At 37.5% G+C, this 21,244-nt stretch overlaps 2 protein-coding genes across 2 annotated transcripts; both read left to right on the top strand.

Moving 5' to 3' along the window:
• Positions 1-5,500: 5,500 nt before the first annotated feature.
• Positions 5,501-6,446, top strand: LOC129554091 (olfactory receptor 5M10-like). Its single transcript, XM_055422733.2, is given in 2 exon segments — positions 5,501-6,417; positions 6,419-6,446. Coding segments are annotated over 2 exon segments (945 nt in total).
• A 12,024-nt stretch (positions 6,447-18,470) lies between these two features.
• LOC148775684 (olfactory receptor 5M10-like) lies at positions 18,471-19,439 on the top strand. The gene has a single exon (XM_088843404.1). It carries the CDS (start codon positions 18,471-18,473, stop codon positions 19,437-19,439), a length of 969 nt encoding a protein of 322 aa, XP_088699530.1.
• Positions 19,440-21,244: the final 1,805 nt, after the last annotated feature.

The following is a 21,244-nucleotide window of genomic DNA, read 5'->3' as shown; positions in this document are numbered from 1 at the left end:
TATATTTTAATTAAAATACTTTATTAAAATCTAGCCTACAGTGAGTTATAATCATTTCACTGGTGAAGGGTATTGCCTTACTGCTGATGACTGCTGACTGATCAGCGTGGCAGTTGCTCAAAATCTGGGTTGTGGTGACAATTTCTAAAAATGCAGCAATGAAGTTTGCCACATCAATTGACACTGTCACAAAAGATTTGCCTGTAGCATGCAATGCTGTTCCACAGCATTCTACCCACAGCAGAACTTTGAAAGCTCGAATTGATTCTCTCAAAGGCTGCCACTGCTTTATCAACTAAGTTTATGCAATATTCTAAATCCTTTGTTGTCATGTCAACAATCCATACAACGTTTTTCACCAGGAGTGAGTCCATCTCGAGAAACGATTTGCTTTGCACATCCGCAAGAAGCAAGTCCTCATCCATTCAAGTTTTATCCCGAGATTGCGGCGATTGAGTCACATCTTCAGTCTCTGCTGCGAATCGAGTTCTCTCACTAGTTCCACTGCATCTGCAGCTACTCCCTCCACTGAAAGTTTGAACTCCTCAAAGCCATTCATGAAGGTGGGGTACAAATTTCCCCAAATCCTCGTAACGTTAGTATTTTTACATCTTCCAAATGGATCATGAATGTTCTTAATGGCATCCACAACAATGAATCCATTCTGGAAGCTTTCATTTTCCTTTGCCCAGACATCGAAGAAATCACTATCTATACCAGCCATAGCTTTACAAAACATATTTTTAAAATAATAACATCTGAAAGTTGAAATGACACCTTGATCTATAGGCTGCAGAATGGATGGGGAATGCTATTGCTCTGTTGTGTTAGCAGGCATAAAAACAGCACATATCTTGTTGTACATCTCCATTAGAACTCTTGGGTGAACAGGTGCATTGTCAATAAGTAATAGTACTTTAAAAAGAAATCTTTGTTTTTAATTCTTTTTATTTTATTTTTTTATGAGCAGTAGATCTCAACAGTGAGCTTAAAATATTTCATGAACCATGCTTCTCAGGTGGCACTAGTGGTAAAGAACTCGCCTATCAATGCAGGAGATATAAGAGACGTGGGTTTGATCCCTGGGCTGGGAAGATTCCCCTGGAGTAGGCATGGCAACCCACTCCAGTATTTCTGCCTGGAGAATCCCATGGACAGAGGAAGCCTGGCAGGCGACAGTCCATATTGTAGCACAGAGTTGGACACAACTGAAGAAACTTAGCAGCAGCAGCATGTTGTAAACAGATGTGCTGTCAGCTACACTGTTGTTTTATGTATAGAGCAGAGGCAGAGTAGATTTAGCATACTTCTTAAGGGCCCTAGAATGTTCAAAGTGGTAAATGAGCATTGGCTTTAATTGAAGCCTTGAACTACATCAGCCCCTAACAAGAGAGTCAGTCAATCCTTTGAAGGTTTGAAGTGAGGCAAACCCTGTCCTTTGAAACTTTGACTTCTCTTTAGCTATGGAAGTCCTAGATAACATCTCTTTCCAATATAAGGCTATTTCACCCATATTGAAAATATGTTGTTCAGTGTAGCTGCTGCTGCTGCTAAGTCACTTCAGTCATGTCTGACTCTGTGCGACCCCATAGATGGTAGCCCACCAGGCTCCGCCATCTCTGGGATTCTCCAGGCAAGAACACTGGAGTGGGCTGCCATTTCCAGTTTTTTGAGTGCTGTAGTTCCTTACTAACTCTTAAAATCAGATAGTGAAAATCATTTAATGATTTTCCTTCTGTCTCAAAATTGTTTTGGTTAATTTAAGATTTTTTTTTTTTTTAACAATCTCTATATAACTTAGAATCAGTTTGTCTATTAAAAATAAGCCAGCTGAACTGGCATTAAAACTATTGATCAATTTTAGGCAAATTGGTATCTTAAAAATATTGGACTTAAATTACTGAATATCACAATCCACAAGGAAGATACATCTATCTGTTATTTAAATCTCCTTTAATTTCTCTCTGCAAGCAGTGTTTTGTGGTTATCAGTATGTAACTCTTGCAGTTTTATTAAAACAAATCATTTTTAAGTGGCTTACTCTTTTGATGTTATTATAAGTAATATATAAAAAGATTTATTTTCTTTTTTTAATTTATTTTTAAATTTATTTATTTTAATTGGAAGTTAATTACTTTACATTATTGTATTGGTTTTGCCATACATTGGCATGAATCTGCATTTATTTTCTAGTTATGGTTGGTTTTTACATAATAATATAAACAATCTATGTATATTGATCTTTACCATGTGACCTTCCACTATATAGTCTTAGCTTTTCTTTGGCATATTAAAAAATGGGATGTACAACTGAATGATCACTACAATAAATCTAGTTAACATTTTATTTGTGTATCTTAAATGGAGATTCTATATAAACTATTAAGTGATCTGTGAATAGGATGCTTTTATTTTTTTCCCTTTCAATCAGTAAAATTTTATTACATAGATTAGAACTTCTAGTATATTATTAATCTGCCATAACAAAAATTTAGTGAATTAAATAATCACAAGAACACAAAAGTGGTGTCAGTGGGATAGTTTCAATTATCTGATTATTTGACATTTGTGTAGCTAAAGCAATTATGTGTTCTTTTAGCAGACACATGTCAACTGGTCTTTGTAATTGAACCTGAGTGATATTAACTAAGGAATTAGTGTTTTCAAATATAAATTAAATAGAGTCTCCTGAAAGCTTTCTAGGGAAATAAAATAAGAACGCTTAAAACTCTTCTTTTAGCTAGTATCAAAGTTAAATAGGTAACGTCTGTGCCCTCCAGTATTATTTGTTGTTATATATGTAAAAAAATAAGCATGTACTTCTTATGTGTGAACCTCTGGTCAAGTGATCCCATACTGAAAAGTATTGTTATTTTGCCTTTCCAGAGTTAATTCACTATTTTTTTTTTTTCTACTTGTTCAATTGCTATTGAGTTAGTCTTACCTCTTCTTGGAAAAATCTGTTTGTAAATATTATGATTATTACAATGTTATTCTATATTAAAGTATATCAGGATATAGTGGTGTGGTGGTGTAATCACTGAGTCGTGTCTAACTCTTGTGTGCCCAGGGACTGTAGCCCACCAGTCTACTCGGTCCATGGGATTCTCCAAGGAGGAATATTGGAGTGGGTTGCCATTTCCTTCTCCAGGGTATCTTCCTAACTCAGGGATTGAGCCAGTGTTTCCTGCTTGACAGGCTGATTCTTTATTGTCTGAGCCACCAGGGAAGCCCATCTCAGAATGTATTTACATACATATATAAGTACTTTAGGAAACCAATGCTGACATTCAGCTTAAAGAAGGGTCAAATCTTCAAGTATTGTAAAATAAGGAATCTTCACATTAAAGGGTCAGGAAATAAGGCTCTATTATCCTACAATTAGCCTTACAATCACATAAGAAACTTTTATTTCATGGGAATATTTAGGATTTTACACTTTAAATTTTTATTTAATTTGTTCAAGGAATCAAGGTAAAACAGAAAATGTTGGGATAAATAAATGTTTTCTACCCCAATCTAAAAAATATATGGTTAGCCTCAAATCTCCCCTAATCTGTTAAGTTGATGGCAATATATATTTTTATAATGATATACAGCTTTATTTCACTGACTGATTTCTCAGACTGTAACCCAGTATCTGGAAATCTAAAACAATCAGAGATGCCTCTCTTGTCTTAATGAGACTCTACTTTAATTCCTTTGATGGTATTGGCTGGAGTTATCAATGCCCTGGAAGATAGAGGCTACTGAGACCATCTCTAGATTCCTTTATTCTCTAACAAATGCAGTATCAAAGAGTATTCAGATACTCTTTATTCATACTTGACCTCTCCTCCTAAATCACCAATTTTGTGATACGTCAATTTTATGAATGATCCTGGTTCTCAGTCATTTTTAAACACAAAAAATGCAAAATTCATCCAACCACACTTTTGTACTTTCATAGTATTAAAAATGATGGTGAACTTCTTTATTTTTGCCAAAGATCTCAGACACATAGTATAAAGCAGGGTACAAAGATGTTATGCAGAGATTTTGGTCTTGAAGGAAAATTAAAGATCTCAAAGCATGAAATTAAGGTTATGCCCTTGAGGGAACAAAGTCTATCTTAATTGGATTATAAGAATTTTTAAAAATATACTCTTGGGAATATTTTTAAGAAACACATTATAAATCTTCCCACCTCATTTTAGAAAATATGGTAAGTCATTTTTACTGGTAAGTCAGTTTTACAGGTAAGTCATTTTCTACATTTGTTCATTAAAAATATGTTTTCTGTTTTGTGTGAAGATTAATATTCTCACCGACACTGAAAAAAATACTTTCATCATTTACACTTGTTTTTTCTATTCAAATATTAATATTTCATGACATTTCTGAAAAATCAAGTATTATATACAGGCTCTTCTGATGTGCAGTAAAAACTAAATTTAAAAAGCCTTAAGGTGAAATTCTTGAGGCATAATGTTTCCAGTCATATCATACTTTCACAAAAAAACAGAAATGATTATCCCAGCTGGGAGCTAAATCCACATTTATATATTATCCTAACATGCTTCCCTAAAAACAAATATATTCAGAAGTGTGTCAGTTTAAAAAAAATAATGGAAGCAAATTCCTCTTCAGATATTTGAATTCTTTATTTATTGTTCAAATTCTGCCTTCTCAGATTTTCTTTGAATGGCCATCTAAAAGCACTCCACCTTTAATTTTCTTCATAGTGTTTTCTTTTAAGTGACGTGCTGCTGTAAACATTTGTCTATGTACTCAATATATGTTACCTCTCTTACAATATATGCTTCACCAGGATAGGTAATTTGCTCACTCATGTAACCCCAGGAGCTAGAACAGAAAAAAAAAAAAAAGCCTCCATAAATAATGTGTGGGTGAATTTAAAAAGCAGAAAGAACAATTCTTCATTCTGTACCTTCTCAGCCATATGTCAAGAGATGCATCTACTAATTAAATGTCTTCTGAAAGAATTTAAGCCAGACAAGTACGGGTTTCACGAGATAATGCTGGACTGAAAATGTCTTCTGTTGTGTGTCAAAAACAATAGGGTATCAGAGCTGCAGGGACCATAGAAACTGCATCTTCCATTTGTCCATTTGAATGATGCCACTGACCTGCTGCTTTCCAGACCTGGTTTTCATTCTTTTGGCTTTCTTTTTCACAGAATTTGAAAAAAAAAAATACTGAATATGGAGTTCTCCAAGAAAACAGGTTTAATTGTATATATGTATACATGATTTACAAGTAAGAAAGAGAAAGGGAATGTGTAAGTTTGTGAGTGTTTCCGGTATACATATAGAAAAATATATTGCAAAGAGATAAAGTGCAAATATTTACATAGATGCTCTGATGCATTGGTTGAGAACAGTAAGTTCCTTATAGAGAGATAGATCAAAAGTAAATGACAAAAGAATGGAATAAATGCAGAATCAGGATCAGATAGAATTCTTCACTTTGCCACTTTCAGCTTTTAAGGGATGAGAAGATGTCTTCCCCCAACCACACTGCAGTGACTGAATTCATTCTCCTGGGACTCACAGATGACCCAGCACTACAGAAGGCCCTGTTTGGGGTGTTCCTGGTGATCTACCTAATCACACTGGCAGGGAATCTGGGCATGATCGTGCTGATCAGGGCCGATCCCCACCTCCAGACTCCCATGTACTTCTTTCTCAGCCACCTCTCCTTTGTAGACCTTTGCTATTCCTCCAATGTTACTCCAAATATGCTGCACAATTTCCTCTCAGACCAGAAGACCATCTCCTATGCTGGATGCTTCACACAGTGTCTTCTCTTCATTGCCCTGGTGATCACTGAGTTTTATCTCCTTGCTTCAATGGCCTTGGACCGCTATGTAGCCATCTGCAGCCCTCTCCATTACAGCACCAGGATGTCCAAGGGCGTTTGCACCTTTCTAGTCACAGTCCCTTATACTTGGGGATTCCTCAATGGTCTCTCTCAGGCCCTGCTGACCTTTCACTTGTCCTTCTGTGACTCCCTTGCGATCAACCATTTCTACTGTGCTGATCCTCCTCTGATAATGCTGGCCTGCTCTGACACCTACGTCAAAAAGATGGCGATGTTTGTGGTTGCTGGTTTCACTCTCTCAAGCTCTTTGTTCATCATTCTCCTGTCTTATGTTTTCATCGTTGCATCTATCTTGGCGATCCGTTCTGTGGAAGGCAGGCACAAAGCCTTTTCTACCTGTGGTTCCCACCTGGCAACAGTCACTCTATTTTACGGAACCCTCTTCTGCATGTACTTGAGGCCGCCATCTGAGAAGTCGGTACAGGAGTCCAAAATATTTGCAGTCTTTTATAGTTTTTTCAGCCCAATGTTGAACCCACTGATTTACAGTATGAGGAATAAGGATGTGATCCAAGCCGTGCAGCAAATGATTAAGAGAAATCTTTCATAAAATTGCAGTTTAAGCATCTGTTCATTTGATATGACTGTGTCTGTAACAGCCTTGTGTTTTAGAGATTAGAAATGAGTAAAGCAGAACTCTACCTGTGATAGAATTCCAGGTTCCTTTTTTTTTTTTTTTTGAGGTTCAGGATAATTTAGTCATTGAGACATGACGTATAGTAATCTCTTCTTTTGGTTAAACAAAGAGCTGTGTTTCACTCTTAGCCAACAGAACATTCTGATGTCAAGATTTATATCCAGTTTGAAAATATGTTTTAAAATCATTGCAAAGTACTTAACATTTTGCCTAAATTTTATAGTCTTGAAAACCACTGTGGCTTTTAGGACCCAAATTTAAACTCAGTCTTTGCAATTCTTAATCCAATGGTTGACATATTTGGAGTGTCTCAGTTTTTTATTATTCTACTTATTGACCTCTATTTGTGATTTATGTTTTTGTACTCTGTAAGCCTTTGGGTGAAACTCACCTCTGAAATTCTTGAGAATATACATCAACATGTATTAAAGTAACACAATTATAGTTGACTTCTCACTTTTATGTCATCATGCATTAAATCCTAACAAATTAACTAGTCAGAAAACTATCCATTTATAAGCTTTCCTTTGTTAGGCACAGAGAGACTAAATGACCTATCCAAAGTCATTCAGACACTTAGCAACACAAAGGCAGTTTGATTCCAAATTCTCTCTTTCCAATTCATGTTGAAGTGGCTAAACCTCTTTTGTCTGCATGATAAGTTACTTCAGTTGTGTCTGACTCTTTGTGACCTTACCAACTGTAGCCCATCAGGCTCCTCTGTCCATGGGATTCTCCAGGCAAGAATACTGGAGAGGGTTGCCATGCCCTCCTCCAGAGGACCTTCCTAGCCCAGGGATCGAAGCCACATCTCTTATCTCTCCTGCTTTGGCAGGTGGGTTCTTTAGTACTAGCACCACCCAAGAAACTGAGCTAAACCCCTTATTATATAACAAATACTGGATGGGATGTTGGGGGTGATGAATTGACTAGGTTATTGCTATAAATTATCATGTTAATTGTAATGAGAGCAAGATGACTAGTAACAGCTAATGTGAATTTCTTCTACATGTCCTCAGGATAAGTTGTGGGTAATGTAATAGAACTGTCCTGTTGTTCCATGTAAAGCAGGCAATTTTGATACGTGGAAGATTTATTTTGAATGTATTTTATGAATATATTTTTCAGATCATAAAACACATGTTCATTATAAATGACTAGAAAATAAAAACAGATGTGAAGAAATAGCTTTTATGAGTTATGTGTTCTAAACCAATGAATGAATTCTCTTTGTGTTTTTAAATATCTCTTCTCAATAATTTTATGTACATATATTATTATAATTGATAAAGCAAAATTGGAATCGTGCTATATATAAATCTTGAGTTTCACTTGATAGTATAAGGTTTACATTTCAAAGATACTATTTTTGGTGAACATCACTTTTAATGCAGTTAATACTAGCAATTAAATCAAACTAACTTGGTTACAAAAATAATTGAACATACTAACTGTGGAAAAACAAAGAAATACCAAAAAATATAAAACATAATGTTTTATAAATTCCTTATATATATGCATTAATATGCTGTATTGGTGTTTTTCTTTCTGATTCACTTCACTTTGTATAATAGACTCCAGTTTCATACACCTCATTAGAACTGATTCAAATGCATTCCTTTTAATAGCTGAGTAATATTCCACTGTGTATATGTACCTCTGCTTTCTTATCCATTCATCTGCTGATGGACATTTAGGTTGCTTCCATGTCCTAACTATTGTAAACAGTGCTGCAATGAACATTGGGGTACACGTGTCTCTTTCAATTCTAGTTTCCTTTGTGTATGCCCAGCAATGGGATTGCTGGGTCATATGGTAGTTCTATTTCCAGTTTTTTAAGGAATCTCCACACTGTTCTCCATAGTAGCTGTACTAGTTTGCATTCCCACTAACAGTGTAAGAGGGTTGCTTTTTCTCCGCACCGTCTCCAGCATTTATTGTTTGTAAACTTTTTGATAGCAGCCATTCTGACCGGCGTGAGATGGTACTCCATTGGCTTCAGTTTTTTGTTGGCTCCTGAAAGAGTCCACACACAGTTCATTGTCACAAAGGTATCTTCCTAAGGAAACTCGCAATACATCTGCTTACCTCAAATCCAGAGAGAAAGAGATACTACTGGCAAAACAAAAGTCACAGTTTTGTATAGCCTAATTATGGAAGTGACATCCATCATCTTTGCCATATTCTGTTCACCCTCTCCAGCATTTATTGTTTGTAGACTTTTGGATAGCAGCCATTCTGACTGCATGAGATGGTACCTCATTGTGGTTAGGATTTGCATTTCTCTGATAATGAGTGATGTTGAGCATCTTTTCATGTGTGTATTAGCCATTTGTATGTCTTCTTTGGAGAAATGTCTGTCTAGTTCTTTGGCTCATTTTTCGACTGGGTCATTTATTTTTCTGGAATTGAGCTGCAGGAACTGATCTATTTTTCTAAATAGATTTTCTAAATCAAGTTTTTCTAAATTTGATCTATTTTTGAGATTAATTCTTTGTCAGTTGCTTCCTTTGCTATTATTTTCTCCTATCCTGAAGGCTGTCTTTTCACCTTGCTTATAGTTTCCTTCATTGTGCACAAGCTTTTAAGTTTCATTAGGTCTCATTTATTTATTTTTGCTTTTATTTCCATTACTCTGGGAGGTGGGTCATATAGGATCGTGCTGTGATTTATGTCAGAGAGTGTTCTGCCTATGTTTTCCTCTAGGAGTTTTATAGTTTCTGGTCTTACATTTAGATCTTTATTCCCTTTTGAGTTTATTTTTGTGCACGTTGTTAGAAAGTGTTCTAGTTTCATTCTTTTACAAGTAGTTGACCAGTTTTCCCAACCACTTGTTAAAGAGATGGTCTTTCCTCCATTGTATATTCTTTCCTCCTTTGTCAAAGATAAGGTGTGTGGATTTATCTCTGGGCTTTCCATTTAGTTCCATTGAGCTATATTTGTTGTCTTTGTGCCAGTACCATACTGTCTTGATGACTGTAGCTTTGTAGTACAGTCTGAAGTTAGGTTGATTCCTCCAGTTCCATTCCTTTTTTTTCTCAAGATTGTTTTTGCTATTCAAGGTTTTTGTATTTCCACACAAATTGTGAAATTATTTATTCTAGTTCTCTGAAAAATACCATTGGTAGCTTGATAGGAATTGCATTGAATCTATAGATTGCTTTGGGTAGTATACTCATTTTCAAAATATCAATTCTTCTAATCCATGAACATGGTATATTTCTCCATCTATTTGTGTCATCTTTGATTTCATTCATCAGTATTTTATAGTTTTCAATATATAGGTCTTTTGTTTCCATAGGTAGACTTACTCCTAAGTATTTTATTCTTTTTGTTGCAATTGTGAATGGAATTGTTTCCTTAATTTCTCTGTTTTCTCATTGTTAGTGTATAGGAATGAAAGAGATTTCTGTGTGTTAATTTTATATCCTGCAACTTTACTATATTCATTGATTAGCTCTAGTAATTTCCTGGTGGAGTCTTTAGGGTTTTCTATGTAGAGGATCATATCATCTGCAAACAGTGAGAGTTTTACTTCTTTTTTTACAATCTGGATTCATTTCTTTTTCTTCTGTGATTGCTGTGGCTAAAAGTTCCAAAACTATGTTGAATAGTAGTGGTGAGAGTGGGCACCCTTGTCTTGTTCCTGACTTTAGGGGAAATGTTTCCTATTTTTCACCCTTGAGGATAATGTTAGCTGTGGGTTTATCATATATTGCTTTTATTATGTTGAGGTATGTTCCTTCTATGCATGCTTTCTGGAAGGTTTTTATCATAAATGGATGTTGAATTTTGTCAAAGGATTTCTCTGCATCTATTGAAATAATTATATGGATTTTACCTTTCAATTTGTTAATGTGGTATATGACATTGATTGATTTGTAAATATTGAAGAATCCTTGTATTCCTGGGATAAAGCCCACTTGGTCATGATGTGTGATCTTTTTAATATGCTGTTGGATTCTGTTTGCTAAAATTTTGTTCAGGATTTTTGCATCTATGTTCATTAGTGATATTGGTCTGTATTTTTCTTTTTTTGTGGTGTCTTTGTCTGGTTTTGGTATTAGGGTGATGGTGGCCTCATAGGATTAGTTTGGAAGTTTACCATCCTCTGCAATTTTCTGGAAGAGTTTGAGGAGTATAGGTGCTAGCTCTTCTCTAAATGTTAGAATGGTACAATTTTTTGGTAGAATTCAGCTGTGAAGCCATCTGGTCCTGGGATTTTGCTTGTTGGAAGATTTCTGATTATAGTTTCAATTTCTGTGCTTGTTATGGGTCTGTTAAGATTTTCTATTTCTTCCTTGGTCAGTTTTAGAAAGTTACACATGATAGTAAAGTCATGCTCAAAATTCTCCAAGGCAGGCTTCAGCAATATGTGAACCGTGAAATTCCAGATGTTCAAGCAAGTTTTAGAAAAGGCAGAGGAACCAGAGATCAAATTGCCAACATCTGCTGGATCATGGAGAAAGCAAGAGAGTTCCAGAAAAAGATCTATTTCTGCTTCATTGACTATGCCAAAGCCTTTGACTGTGTGGATCCCAATAAACTATGGAAAATTCTGAAAGAGATGGGAATACTAGACCACCTGACCTGCCTCTTGAGAAACCTGTATGCAGGTCAGGAAGCAACAGTTAGAACTGGACATGGAACAACAGACTGGTTCCAAATAGGAAAAGAAGTACGTCAAGGTTGTATATTGTCACCCTGCTTATTTAACTTATATGCAGAGTACATCATGAGGAATGCTGGGCTGGAAGAAGCACAAGCTGGAATCAAGATTGCTGGGAGAAATATCAATAACCTCAGATATGCAGATGACACCACCCTTATGGCAAAAAGTGAAGAGGAACTAAAGAGCCTCTTGATGAAAGTGAAAGAGGAGAGTGAAAAGGTTGGCTTGAAGCTCAACATTCAGAAAACAAAGATCATGGCATCTGGTCCCATCACTTCATGGGAAATAGATGGGGAAACAGTGGAAACATCACTGAGGATGCTGATTGCAGCCATGAAATTAAAAGACGCTTACTCCTTGGAAAGATAGTTATGACCAACCTAGATAGCATATTAAAAAGCAGAGACATTACTTTGCCAACAAAGGTCCATCTAGTCAAGGCTATGGTTTTTCCCAGTGTCATGTATGGATGTGAGAGTTGGACTGTGAAGAAAGCTGAGCATTGAAGAATTGATGCTTTTGAACTGTGGTGTTGGAGAAGACTCTTGAGAGTCCCTTGGACTGCAAGGAGTTCCAACCAGTCCATTCTAAAGGAGATCAATACTGGGTGTTCATTGGAAGGACTGATGCTAAAGCTGAAACTCCAATACTTTGGCCACCTCATGTGAAGAGTTGACTCATTGGAAAAGACTCTGATGCTGGGAGGGGTTGGGGGCGGGAGGAGAAGGGGATGACAGAGAATGAGATGGCTGGATGGCATCACCAACTCGATGGACATGAGTTTGAGTGAACTCTGGGGGTTGTTGATGGACAGGGAGGCCTGGCGTGCTGATTTTCATGGGGTCGCAAAGAATCGGACACAACTGAGCGACTGAACTGAACTGATAATTTTCTAAGGATTTGTCCATTTCTTCCAAGTTGTCCATTTTATTGGCATATATTTGCTGATAGTAGTTTCTTTTGATCCTTCTTATTTCTTTGTTGTCTGTTGTGACGTCTCCATTTTAATTTCTAATTTTGTTGATTTGATTCTTCTCCATTTTTTTTTCCTTGATGAGTCTGGCTAATTGTTAGTGTATTTTATTTATCTTCTCAAAAACCCAGCTTTTAGCTCTGTTGATTTTTGCTATAGTCTTCTTTGTTTCTTTTTATCATTTATGTCTGCCCTAATTTTTATCAGTTTTCTTTCTACTAACCCTGGGATTCTTCATTTCTTCTTTTTCTAGTTTCTATAGGTGTAGAGTTGGTTTTTTTTATTTGATTTTTCTCTTGTTTCTAGAGGTAAGCTTGTATTGCTATGAACTTTCCCCTTAGCACTGCTTTTACTGAATCCTATAGGTTTTGGGTTGTGTTTTCATTTTCATTCGTTTCTATGCATATTTTTATTTCTTTTTTTTTTATTTATTCTGTGATACGTTGGTTATTCAGAAGTGTGTTGTTTAGCTTCCCTATGTTTGTATTTTTAATAGTTGTTTGTTTTTTTTTTCCCTGTAGTTGACATCTGTGGGGAGCCGGCCTGAACAAGGCCCCAAATGTCGGCCCTGGGAACGCCTTGTAAGTGCTGTTCCCTGTCCCGCCACCCCTTAAAAGAGTCATAAAATGTTTACCAGGCCTTCTTTGTTCTTCCTTGAGAAAAACAGAGAAAATGACTCTTTGCTTGGTTTCCTGTTTTTTCCCCCCAGATTTATGTAGGTATGTTTTCCTTATCTCTTAAAATAGATTAAGAATGTACTCCCTAATCTTTATAGCCTGTGGACTTGTTTCTCTTATCTCGTGAGCATTAGTCTAAATGCCAAGCTTGTCTTAGAAAGCAAACAAGCCTTTGTAATCTTCTATAGATGCAATAACTAACCTGGTAAATGACTTGGTATTTTTATGTACCCTGTTCCCTGTCTCACTTGGTATATAAACCCTAGCCTTCTTCAATAAAGTCACTGATTTGCTTCACGAGCATTCAGTCCTCTCGATCCCATTCTTTACTCCTTCATTCTTTTCTCAGGCCTTTACATCGTTGCGATCCGGACTGTTCTCTTTGCCGGCAGGCTCTGGCATCTCCTCTGGTTTGGTGGGTGTTTATCATGTTCTTTTACCTGCTGAATATTTCTTTGCCTTTTCATCTTGTTTAGATTGCTGTGTTTGGGGTGGCCTTTCTGTATGCTGGAAGTTTGTGGTTCCTGTTCATTGTGGAGGTTCCCCCCTGTGGGTGGATTTGGACGAGTGGCTTGTCATGGTTTCCTGGTTAGGGAAGCTTGCATCGGTGTTGTGGTGGGTGAAGCTGGATTTCTTCCCTCTGGAGTGCAATGAAGTGTAAAGTAGTGAGCTTTGAGGTGTCTCTGGGTTTGGTGTGACTTTTGGCTGCCTGTATATTAATGCTCAGGGTTATGTTCCTGTGTTGCTGGAGAATTAGCTTGGTATGTCGTGCTCTGAAACTTGTTGGCTCTTGGGTAGGGCTTGGTTTCAGTGTAGGTAAGGAGGCTTTTGGATGAGCTCTTTTCAATTAATGTTCCCTGGAGTCAGGAGTTTTCTGGTGTTCTCAAGTTTTGGATTTAAGCCTCTGCCTCTGGTTTTCAGTCTTATTCTTACAGTAGCCTCAAGACTTTTCCATCCATACTGCACCTTTCGAAGAGAATGGGCTGCCTTTCTGGGTGTCTGGTGTCCTCTGCCAGCATTCAGAAGTTGTTTTGTGGAATTTTTTCAGTGTTCAAATGATCCTTCGATGAATTTTTGGGGGAAAAAATGGTCTCCCCATCCTTTTCCTCTGCCATCTTAGGACCTCCATCCTTGTTTAATGAAAGATTTTTTAAGTTCTGCAATGCTTTAAAATTTTCAAGAGGTTCATACACATGATTTTACATATTCTTATAATAACTCGATTTCCCCCTAACCCTATATTGCCTTTCCCCATTTCCCTCTCCCCACTGGTGGCCATAGTTTGTTTTCTATATTTGTGGGTTTGCTTCTTTTGTGTTTACTTATCAAGTTTGTTATATTTTTGGTATTCCACATACATGTCATATCATACAACATTTGTGTGTTTTCTCTTTCTGCATTATTTCAGCAGTTTAATGCCCTCCAAGTGAATTCATGTTCTCACAAACAGCAAAACTGTATTCATATACAATAAGTCATTTTCATATGAACCTTCAAGCTCTGAATTTTCAAAGACGTGAACGTGTTGTTCATATGTCGAATCACATAAGTTTGTTCTCATGACTGGTATACATTATGTGTGTAAATCCTCTACAAATGGTTGTGCTTTTGTGTATTCTGATGTCCAGTAGTGTACAGTATCTTTATTTCAAAGATATCCAGAGGCAAGTGTAAAATCGGTGTTGATTTTGAAGGACACTTCAGATCCTCTTAACTACACTGGTTTGGTGAATGAAAATATACGACATGAAGAAGAAGATCACTGCAGGTGCCTCATCATCAATAGAAATGTCCTTTTCTGCTCTGTATAGTTGATGCCCATGCCCACCTCAATCAGAGATGCTGCTTGGTCATGTCAAAGGGAAGGAGGGAGCAAGAATTATCTCACTATTCTGCTTGCCCAGGTGACTCTAATTCTCAAGAAAGGGATAGAGAAGCATGTCTAAGCCACATTCTCATATCAAGTTTATCTTCTATAATGCTGGTATTTTAGCTGGTATAGACTCCACCTGCAATGCAGGAGACATTGGCTCAATTCCTGGGTCAGGAAGTTCCCCTGCAGAAGGAGTAGGCTACCCACTCCAGTGTTCTTGGGCTTCCCTGGTGACTCAGACAGTAAAGAATCTGCCTGAAATGCAAAGACCTGGGTACAACCCCTGGATTGGAAAGATCCACTGGAGGAGGCCATGGCAACCCACTCTAGCATTCTTACCTGGAGAATCCCCATGGACAGAGGTGCCTGATAGGTGACAGTCCATGAAGTCACAAAGAGTCAGACCTGTTGAGTGAATAAGCGCAGCAGAATGCTAGTAATTTTAACCTCTGACTCCTGTGTGTAGTCTACAAGTGATCCATGACCCAGAAGGATGATGATTCAATGGCCCTTCTAGTATCCAGCAATGGTGAAGCCAAAAATATCACTTCAGTCACAACATTTATTGAGTAATTATTGTGTAACACTCTGGTCTGAGTCAGGGATGTGAGACAAAACAAAATCCTACTCAGAAGTTTTAACTGAAGAGAATTTAATGGAAAGAATTTAATTTAATGAGGACAATACTGGCAGTGTTAAGTAAATCAGTCCAAGAACTTGAAGTACCTGGAGGCTAAGTTCATAAGGCAATTTTCATACCAGTCCTGAAGCAGTCAACACAAGGGCCTCTGTCAGGATTCTAGTGTCATGAGATCCAGGAAGAGCATGCCAGGCCACCTTTTCAACACACACATTAGCAGGAATTGTCCTTGAAAAGATGCAGCCACCTTAACACTTCATTGTGAATCTGGGAGAAAATGAAATTTAGATACTTTTATCTTCTCTCATTTCTTTTATGCTCCTGGTTTCTCCCACTGGCCTAACTCAGATGGAAACTAAACACTCAAGGAGCCCTATTGATGGAGTTTAAGGATTAAGCTCCAGGTAGACCAAGAAAAAAAAAAAAAAGAAGAAGGAGATAAAAAAGATAAACTGTATAGATGGTCTAGACTGACAAAGAAGCATCATTAGTACATTTATATTATCTGTATATCCGTAGTCTTCCCTTTGCTAGGTATTTATTATGATAACAATTTAAAGTATAAAGAGCAAGATTCAGAATCAGTAAATAAGTAGTTCAAATGTAGCAAAAGTTATCTGACTGTCTGATGGTTTTCCTATATCATTCAGTCTTCTATCTGCATGAGAACTTAATAACTTCCCCAAGTCAAGTCTCAAAATATGAAGACATTTAGGCATAAGTTTAAAAAAAAATGAGTCCCATTAGTATACCATTTCAGAAGATTTGATTCCCTGAAGATACTGGGGAGAGGCAAGAATCACCTCCTCAATGGGCTTAAGATTTTAAAAAGAGTAAATCACTCATGGTGGTTTATAGTCTAAACGATTTTCTGTGAGAAATAATTGAACCCTAGGGTGCTGATTCCCTGTGACAATTCTGGTATAAATCCCTCAGCTTCTTCACATCTGTGCTGTCATTGGGAAATCACCCTTCTTTCTCAGGTAGGACTAGGTATTGAACAGTTTGCTATGCTGTGTACTTAGTCATTCAATCGTGTCTGACTTTTTGTGACCCCATGGACTGTAGCCCACCAGACTTTGTGCATGAGGATTCTCCAGGCAAGAATACTGGAGTGGGCTGCCCTGGCCTCCTCCAGGGGATTTTCCCAATCCAGGGTTCAAACCCAGGTCTTCTGCATTGCAGGCTGATGCTTTACCATCTGAGCCACCAGGGAAGCCCAAGAATACTGGAGTGGGTAGCCTATCCCTTCTCCAGAGGATCTTCTGGACCCTGAAATCAAAACAGTGTCTCCTGCATTGCTGGCATATTCTTTATCAGCTAAGCAAAATTCTATTTTTCTCATAGTACAAATATTTATAAATATACCATGGAGTGGTACCATTTCTTTTATAAATGGAAAAAGAAATAGATCAAAGGCCATAAGACAGAGCCTCAGGTCAAGAGTGTTTTTCAAGAATACAAAGCTTTATAGTGCTCAGAGCCATTTCTGTCCACTTCTCTCTAAGATTACATTGCCAAGTCAGTTCTTCGCATCAGGTGGCCAAAGTATTGGAGCTTCAGCTTCAGCATCAGTCCTTCCAATGAATGTTCAGGACTGATTTCTTTAGGATGAGCTCGTTGGATTTCCTTGCAGTCCAGGGGACTCTCAAGAGTCTTCTCCAACACCACAGTTCAAAAACATCAATTCTTAGGTGCTCAGCTTTCTTTATGGTCCAACTCTTATATCCATACCTGACTACTGGAAAAACCATACCTTGGACTAGACAGATCTTTGTTGGCAAATTAATGTCTCTGCTTTTTAATGTGTTGTCTAAGATCATCATAGATTTTCTTCCAAGGAGATGGTCTCCTTTATCATGTACAAAAGTTGTGAAATACACTTTCTGATTTCTTACATACAATCTCATTTTTATAAATAATATGATTATTATTATCAGTGTGACCTTAATAGAACTCAAATTGAATCACTATCATACAGTTTATTCTTCCATTCTGAAAGAGTTAAAATGAGGTAAAGTTACAACAAAATCATTACAGTTTGGGGATGGGTGTGTCAATCACTTTTTAAAAAATTATCTTCTTCTCAAGGGGACATTTTTAATACATTATTTTATCCCAATTATTCCCTCCTTTAATATTTAATACCACTGATAAATCTGTATATATAAAAATAATCATAATAATACTGTATTTTTACCTGTATTTATACAAAAACACCGATTTAATTTTGTGTCCCATGAGCCAATTGCTGCTGCTGCTAAGCCAACTATTGCCCTAAATAATTGCCTGAAATATACAAAGTTAAGGATAGCCTGGGCTATCTTACTGAAGTAAATTTGGTAACGAGAGGGCACCCTGAGGTAGGCAAGGGCGGATAAAATGAACACGCATCACAGGGTTAGGGACTAGCTCGAAAATGACCTTAAGGTTAGAGTGGCAGGTAGACAGACACTGGTTCTCTAAAGATCAGTCTGTTCCTTTTCCCTGAATCAAAGATCTATCTGTTCCTTTTCCCTGTATCATTCACCTGTGGGGGAAACAAAATAAATTTCAATCACTGACACTTTAGACGCCGCATCAAAATCATTCTGAAAACAAAGAATCATGGTTTTAAAGAAAAGGGTTTGTTAAGTGGCCTATTCATGATAATGATTTGTAGAAAAGATACAAGCTTCTCAACTATGAAAAGACTTGCAGAAAAACATTTGAAATTATGTAAATGTGTTCTATATTAAGTTAAATATTAAAGTATCTAGTGCATGATTGCTAGGTTATTTCTGAATATTTAAAGAAAAATTTGATGTGGAACATTTTTAAAGACTACTGAATTTCTTATAATATTGCTTCTGTTTTATGTTTTGTTTTTTTGGCCATGAGGCATGTGGGATCATAGTTCCCTAAAAGGGGATCAAATCCTCGTTCCCTGCATTGCAAAATGAAGTTCTAACTGCTGGATCACCTAGAACGTCCCCTATGTAACTTCTTTATGCCATATGTATTTAGAAGTTTGAAAGAAATAGGCATTGATGAAATGATGTGAGTAATGGAAAATGATAAAAAAAAATGCATTTTTATTTCCTCTACTTTAGACATCATTGGAAGCTGAACAAACATGATGTCAAAGGAAAACTACACGGAGGTGACTGAGTTTATCCTCCTGGGACTGACAGACCGAGCTGAGCTGCAGCCTGTCCTTTTTGGGGTCTTCCTGGTCATCTACCTGATCACAGTCTTCGGCAATGTGAGCATGATTTTGTTAATCAGAACTGACTCAAAGCTTCAGACTCCAATGTACTTCTTCCTCAGCCACCTCTCCTTTGTGGACCTCTGTTATGCCACCAATGTCACTCCTCAGATGCTGGTTCATTTCTTATCTGAGAGAAAAACCATTTCCTTCCTTGGTTGCTTTATACAGTTTGACTTTTTCATTTCCTTGGGGCTCACAGATAGCTATATGCTCACAGCAATGGCTTATGACCGCTACATGGCCATCGGCAAACCCTTGTTATATGGCAGCAAAATGTCCCGAGGGGTCTGCCTCTCTCTCGTTGCTACATCTTATATTTATGGCTTTGCAAATGGCCTTGCCCAGACCATCCTGATGCTCCGCCTCTCCTTCTGTGGACCCAATGAAATCAACCACTTTTACTGTGCAGACCCACCTCTCCTAGTCCTGGCCTGCTCAGATACTTCTGTCAACGAAACTGCCATGTTTGTGGTGGCTGGTTCCAACCTCATGTTTTCTCTCACCATCATCCTCATCTCCTACATTTTCATCTTTACAGCCATTCTGCAAATGCGTTCTCCAGAAGGGAGGCACAAGGCCTTCTCCACCTGTGGGTCTCATCTGACAGTTGTCACTATGTTTTATGGAACACTGTTCTGGATGTATCTGAGGCCGCCTTCTGAGGCATCTGTAGAACAGGGCAAAATTGCAGCTGTTTTTTATATCTTTCTGAGTCCTATGCTAAACCCTTTGATCTACAGCCTTCGGAACAAAGATGTTAAAAGAGTAATAAAAAAAATGATTCAAGAGAAATTGTTTGTCAATTCGGGTACACATTTGGTCAACGGTATGTAATATTTTGTATACTCTAACAAATTAGAGAGAATAATAAATTAATAAGTCCTTCTTTTTCATTGGCTTGTTTTCTTTTGTAAATCACTTAGAGACCTGAAAGAATGTGTAAGGTCATTACTTTGTGACATTTCACTGTATTTAAAATGAATATCATATAGAAATTCAATGATAAGACTAGATAGCATTGTTACCACTCAGTAAAATTAATAAAGGCCAGATAATTCTACCCACAGTATTTATAACAGTAAAAAGTTACAAAAGTTAGAATTTCCAAATGATGCTAAGGCAATGATAATTTGTTAGATATGGGAGGCTTAATAATTTCCAAACTATTTTTCAAAAGTTGTCATATCAGGAGGAAAAGTTTTTTTTTTTAATTTATTTATTTTAATTGGAGGCTAATTACTTTACAATATTGTATTGGTTTTGCCATACACTGACATGCATCCACCCCAGGTGTATATGTGTTCCCCATCTTGAAACCCCCTCACACTTCCCTCCCCATCCTATCCCTCTGGGTCATGGCAGTGCACCAGCCCCGAGCATCCTGTATCATGCATCGAACCTGGACTGGCGATTCGTTTCACATATGATAATATACATGTTTCAGTGCCATTCTCCCAAATTATCCCACCCACACCCTCTCCCACAGAGTCCAAAAGACTGTTCTATACATCTGTGTCTCTTTTGCTGTCTCGTATACAGGGTTATCATTACCATCTTTCTAAATTCCATATATATGTGTTAGTATACTGTATTGGGAGAAGGCAATGGCACCCCACTCCAGTACTCTTGCCTAGAAAATCCCATGGTAGGCTGTAGTCCATGGGGTCACTAAGGGCTGGACACGACTGAGCGACTTCACTTTCACTTTTCACTTTCACACATTGGAGAAGGCAATGGCAACCCATTCCAGTGTTCTTGCCTGGAGAATCCCAGGGACGGGGGAGCCTGGTGGACTTCTGTCTATGATGTCACACAGAGTCAGACACCGCTGAAGTGACTTAGCAGCAGCAGCATACTGTATTGGCATTTTTCTTTCTGGCTTATTTCACTCTGTATAATAGGCTCCAGTTTCATCCACCTCATTAGAACTGATTGCTGAGTAGTACTCCATTGTGTATATGTACCACAGCTTTCTTATCCATTAGTCTGCAGATGGACATCTAGGTTGCTTCCATGTCCTGGCTATTATAAACAGTGATGCGATGAACATTGGAGTACATGTGTCTCTTTCAATTCTGGTTTCCTCGGTGTGTATGCCCAGGAGTGCGATTGCTGGGTCGTATGGCAGTTCTATTTCCAGTTTTTTAAGGAATCTCCACACTGTTCTCCATAGTGGCTGTACTAGTTTGCATTCCCACCAACAGTGTAAGAGGGGTCCCTTTTCTCCACACCCTCTCCAGCATTTATTGCTTGTAGACTTTTGGATAGCAGCCATTCTGGCTGGCGTGAAATGGTATCTCATTGTGGTTTTGATTTGCATTTCTCTGATTATGAGGGATGTTGAACATCTTTTCATGTGTTTGTTAGCCATCTGTGTCTTCTTTGGAGAAATGTCTGTTTAGTTCTTTGGCCCATTTTTTGGTTGGGTCGTTTATTTTTCTGGAATTGAGCTTCAAGAGTTGCTTGTATATTTTTGAGATTAATCCTTTGTCAGTGGCTTCATTTGCTATTATTTTCTCCCATTCTGAAGGCAGTCTTTTCACCTTCCTTATAGTTTCCTTTGCCGTGCAAAACTTTTAGTTTTAATTAGGTCCTATTTGTTTATTTTTGCTTTTATTTCCAATATTCTGGGAGGTGGG

The sequence above is a fragment of the Moschus berezovskii genome, chromosome 14, assembly GCF_049115385.1.
Source record: "Moschus berezovskii isolate FMDL1 chromosome 14, NW_MosBer_1.0, whole genome shotgun sequence".
In the NCBI taxonomy this organism is placed as follows: domain Eukaryota; kingdom Metazoa; phylum Chordata; class Mammalia; order Artiodactyla; family Moschidae; genus Moschus; species Moschus berezovskii.
This window is presented reverse-complemented; position numbering and strand designations above follow the sequence as displayed.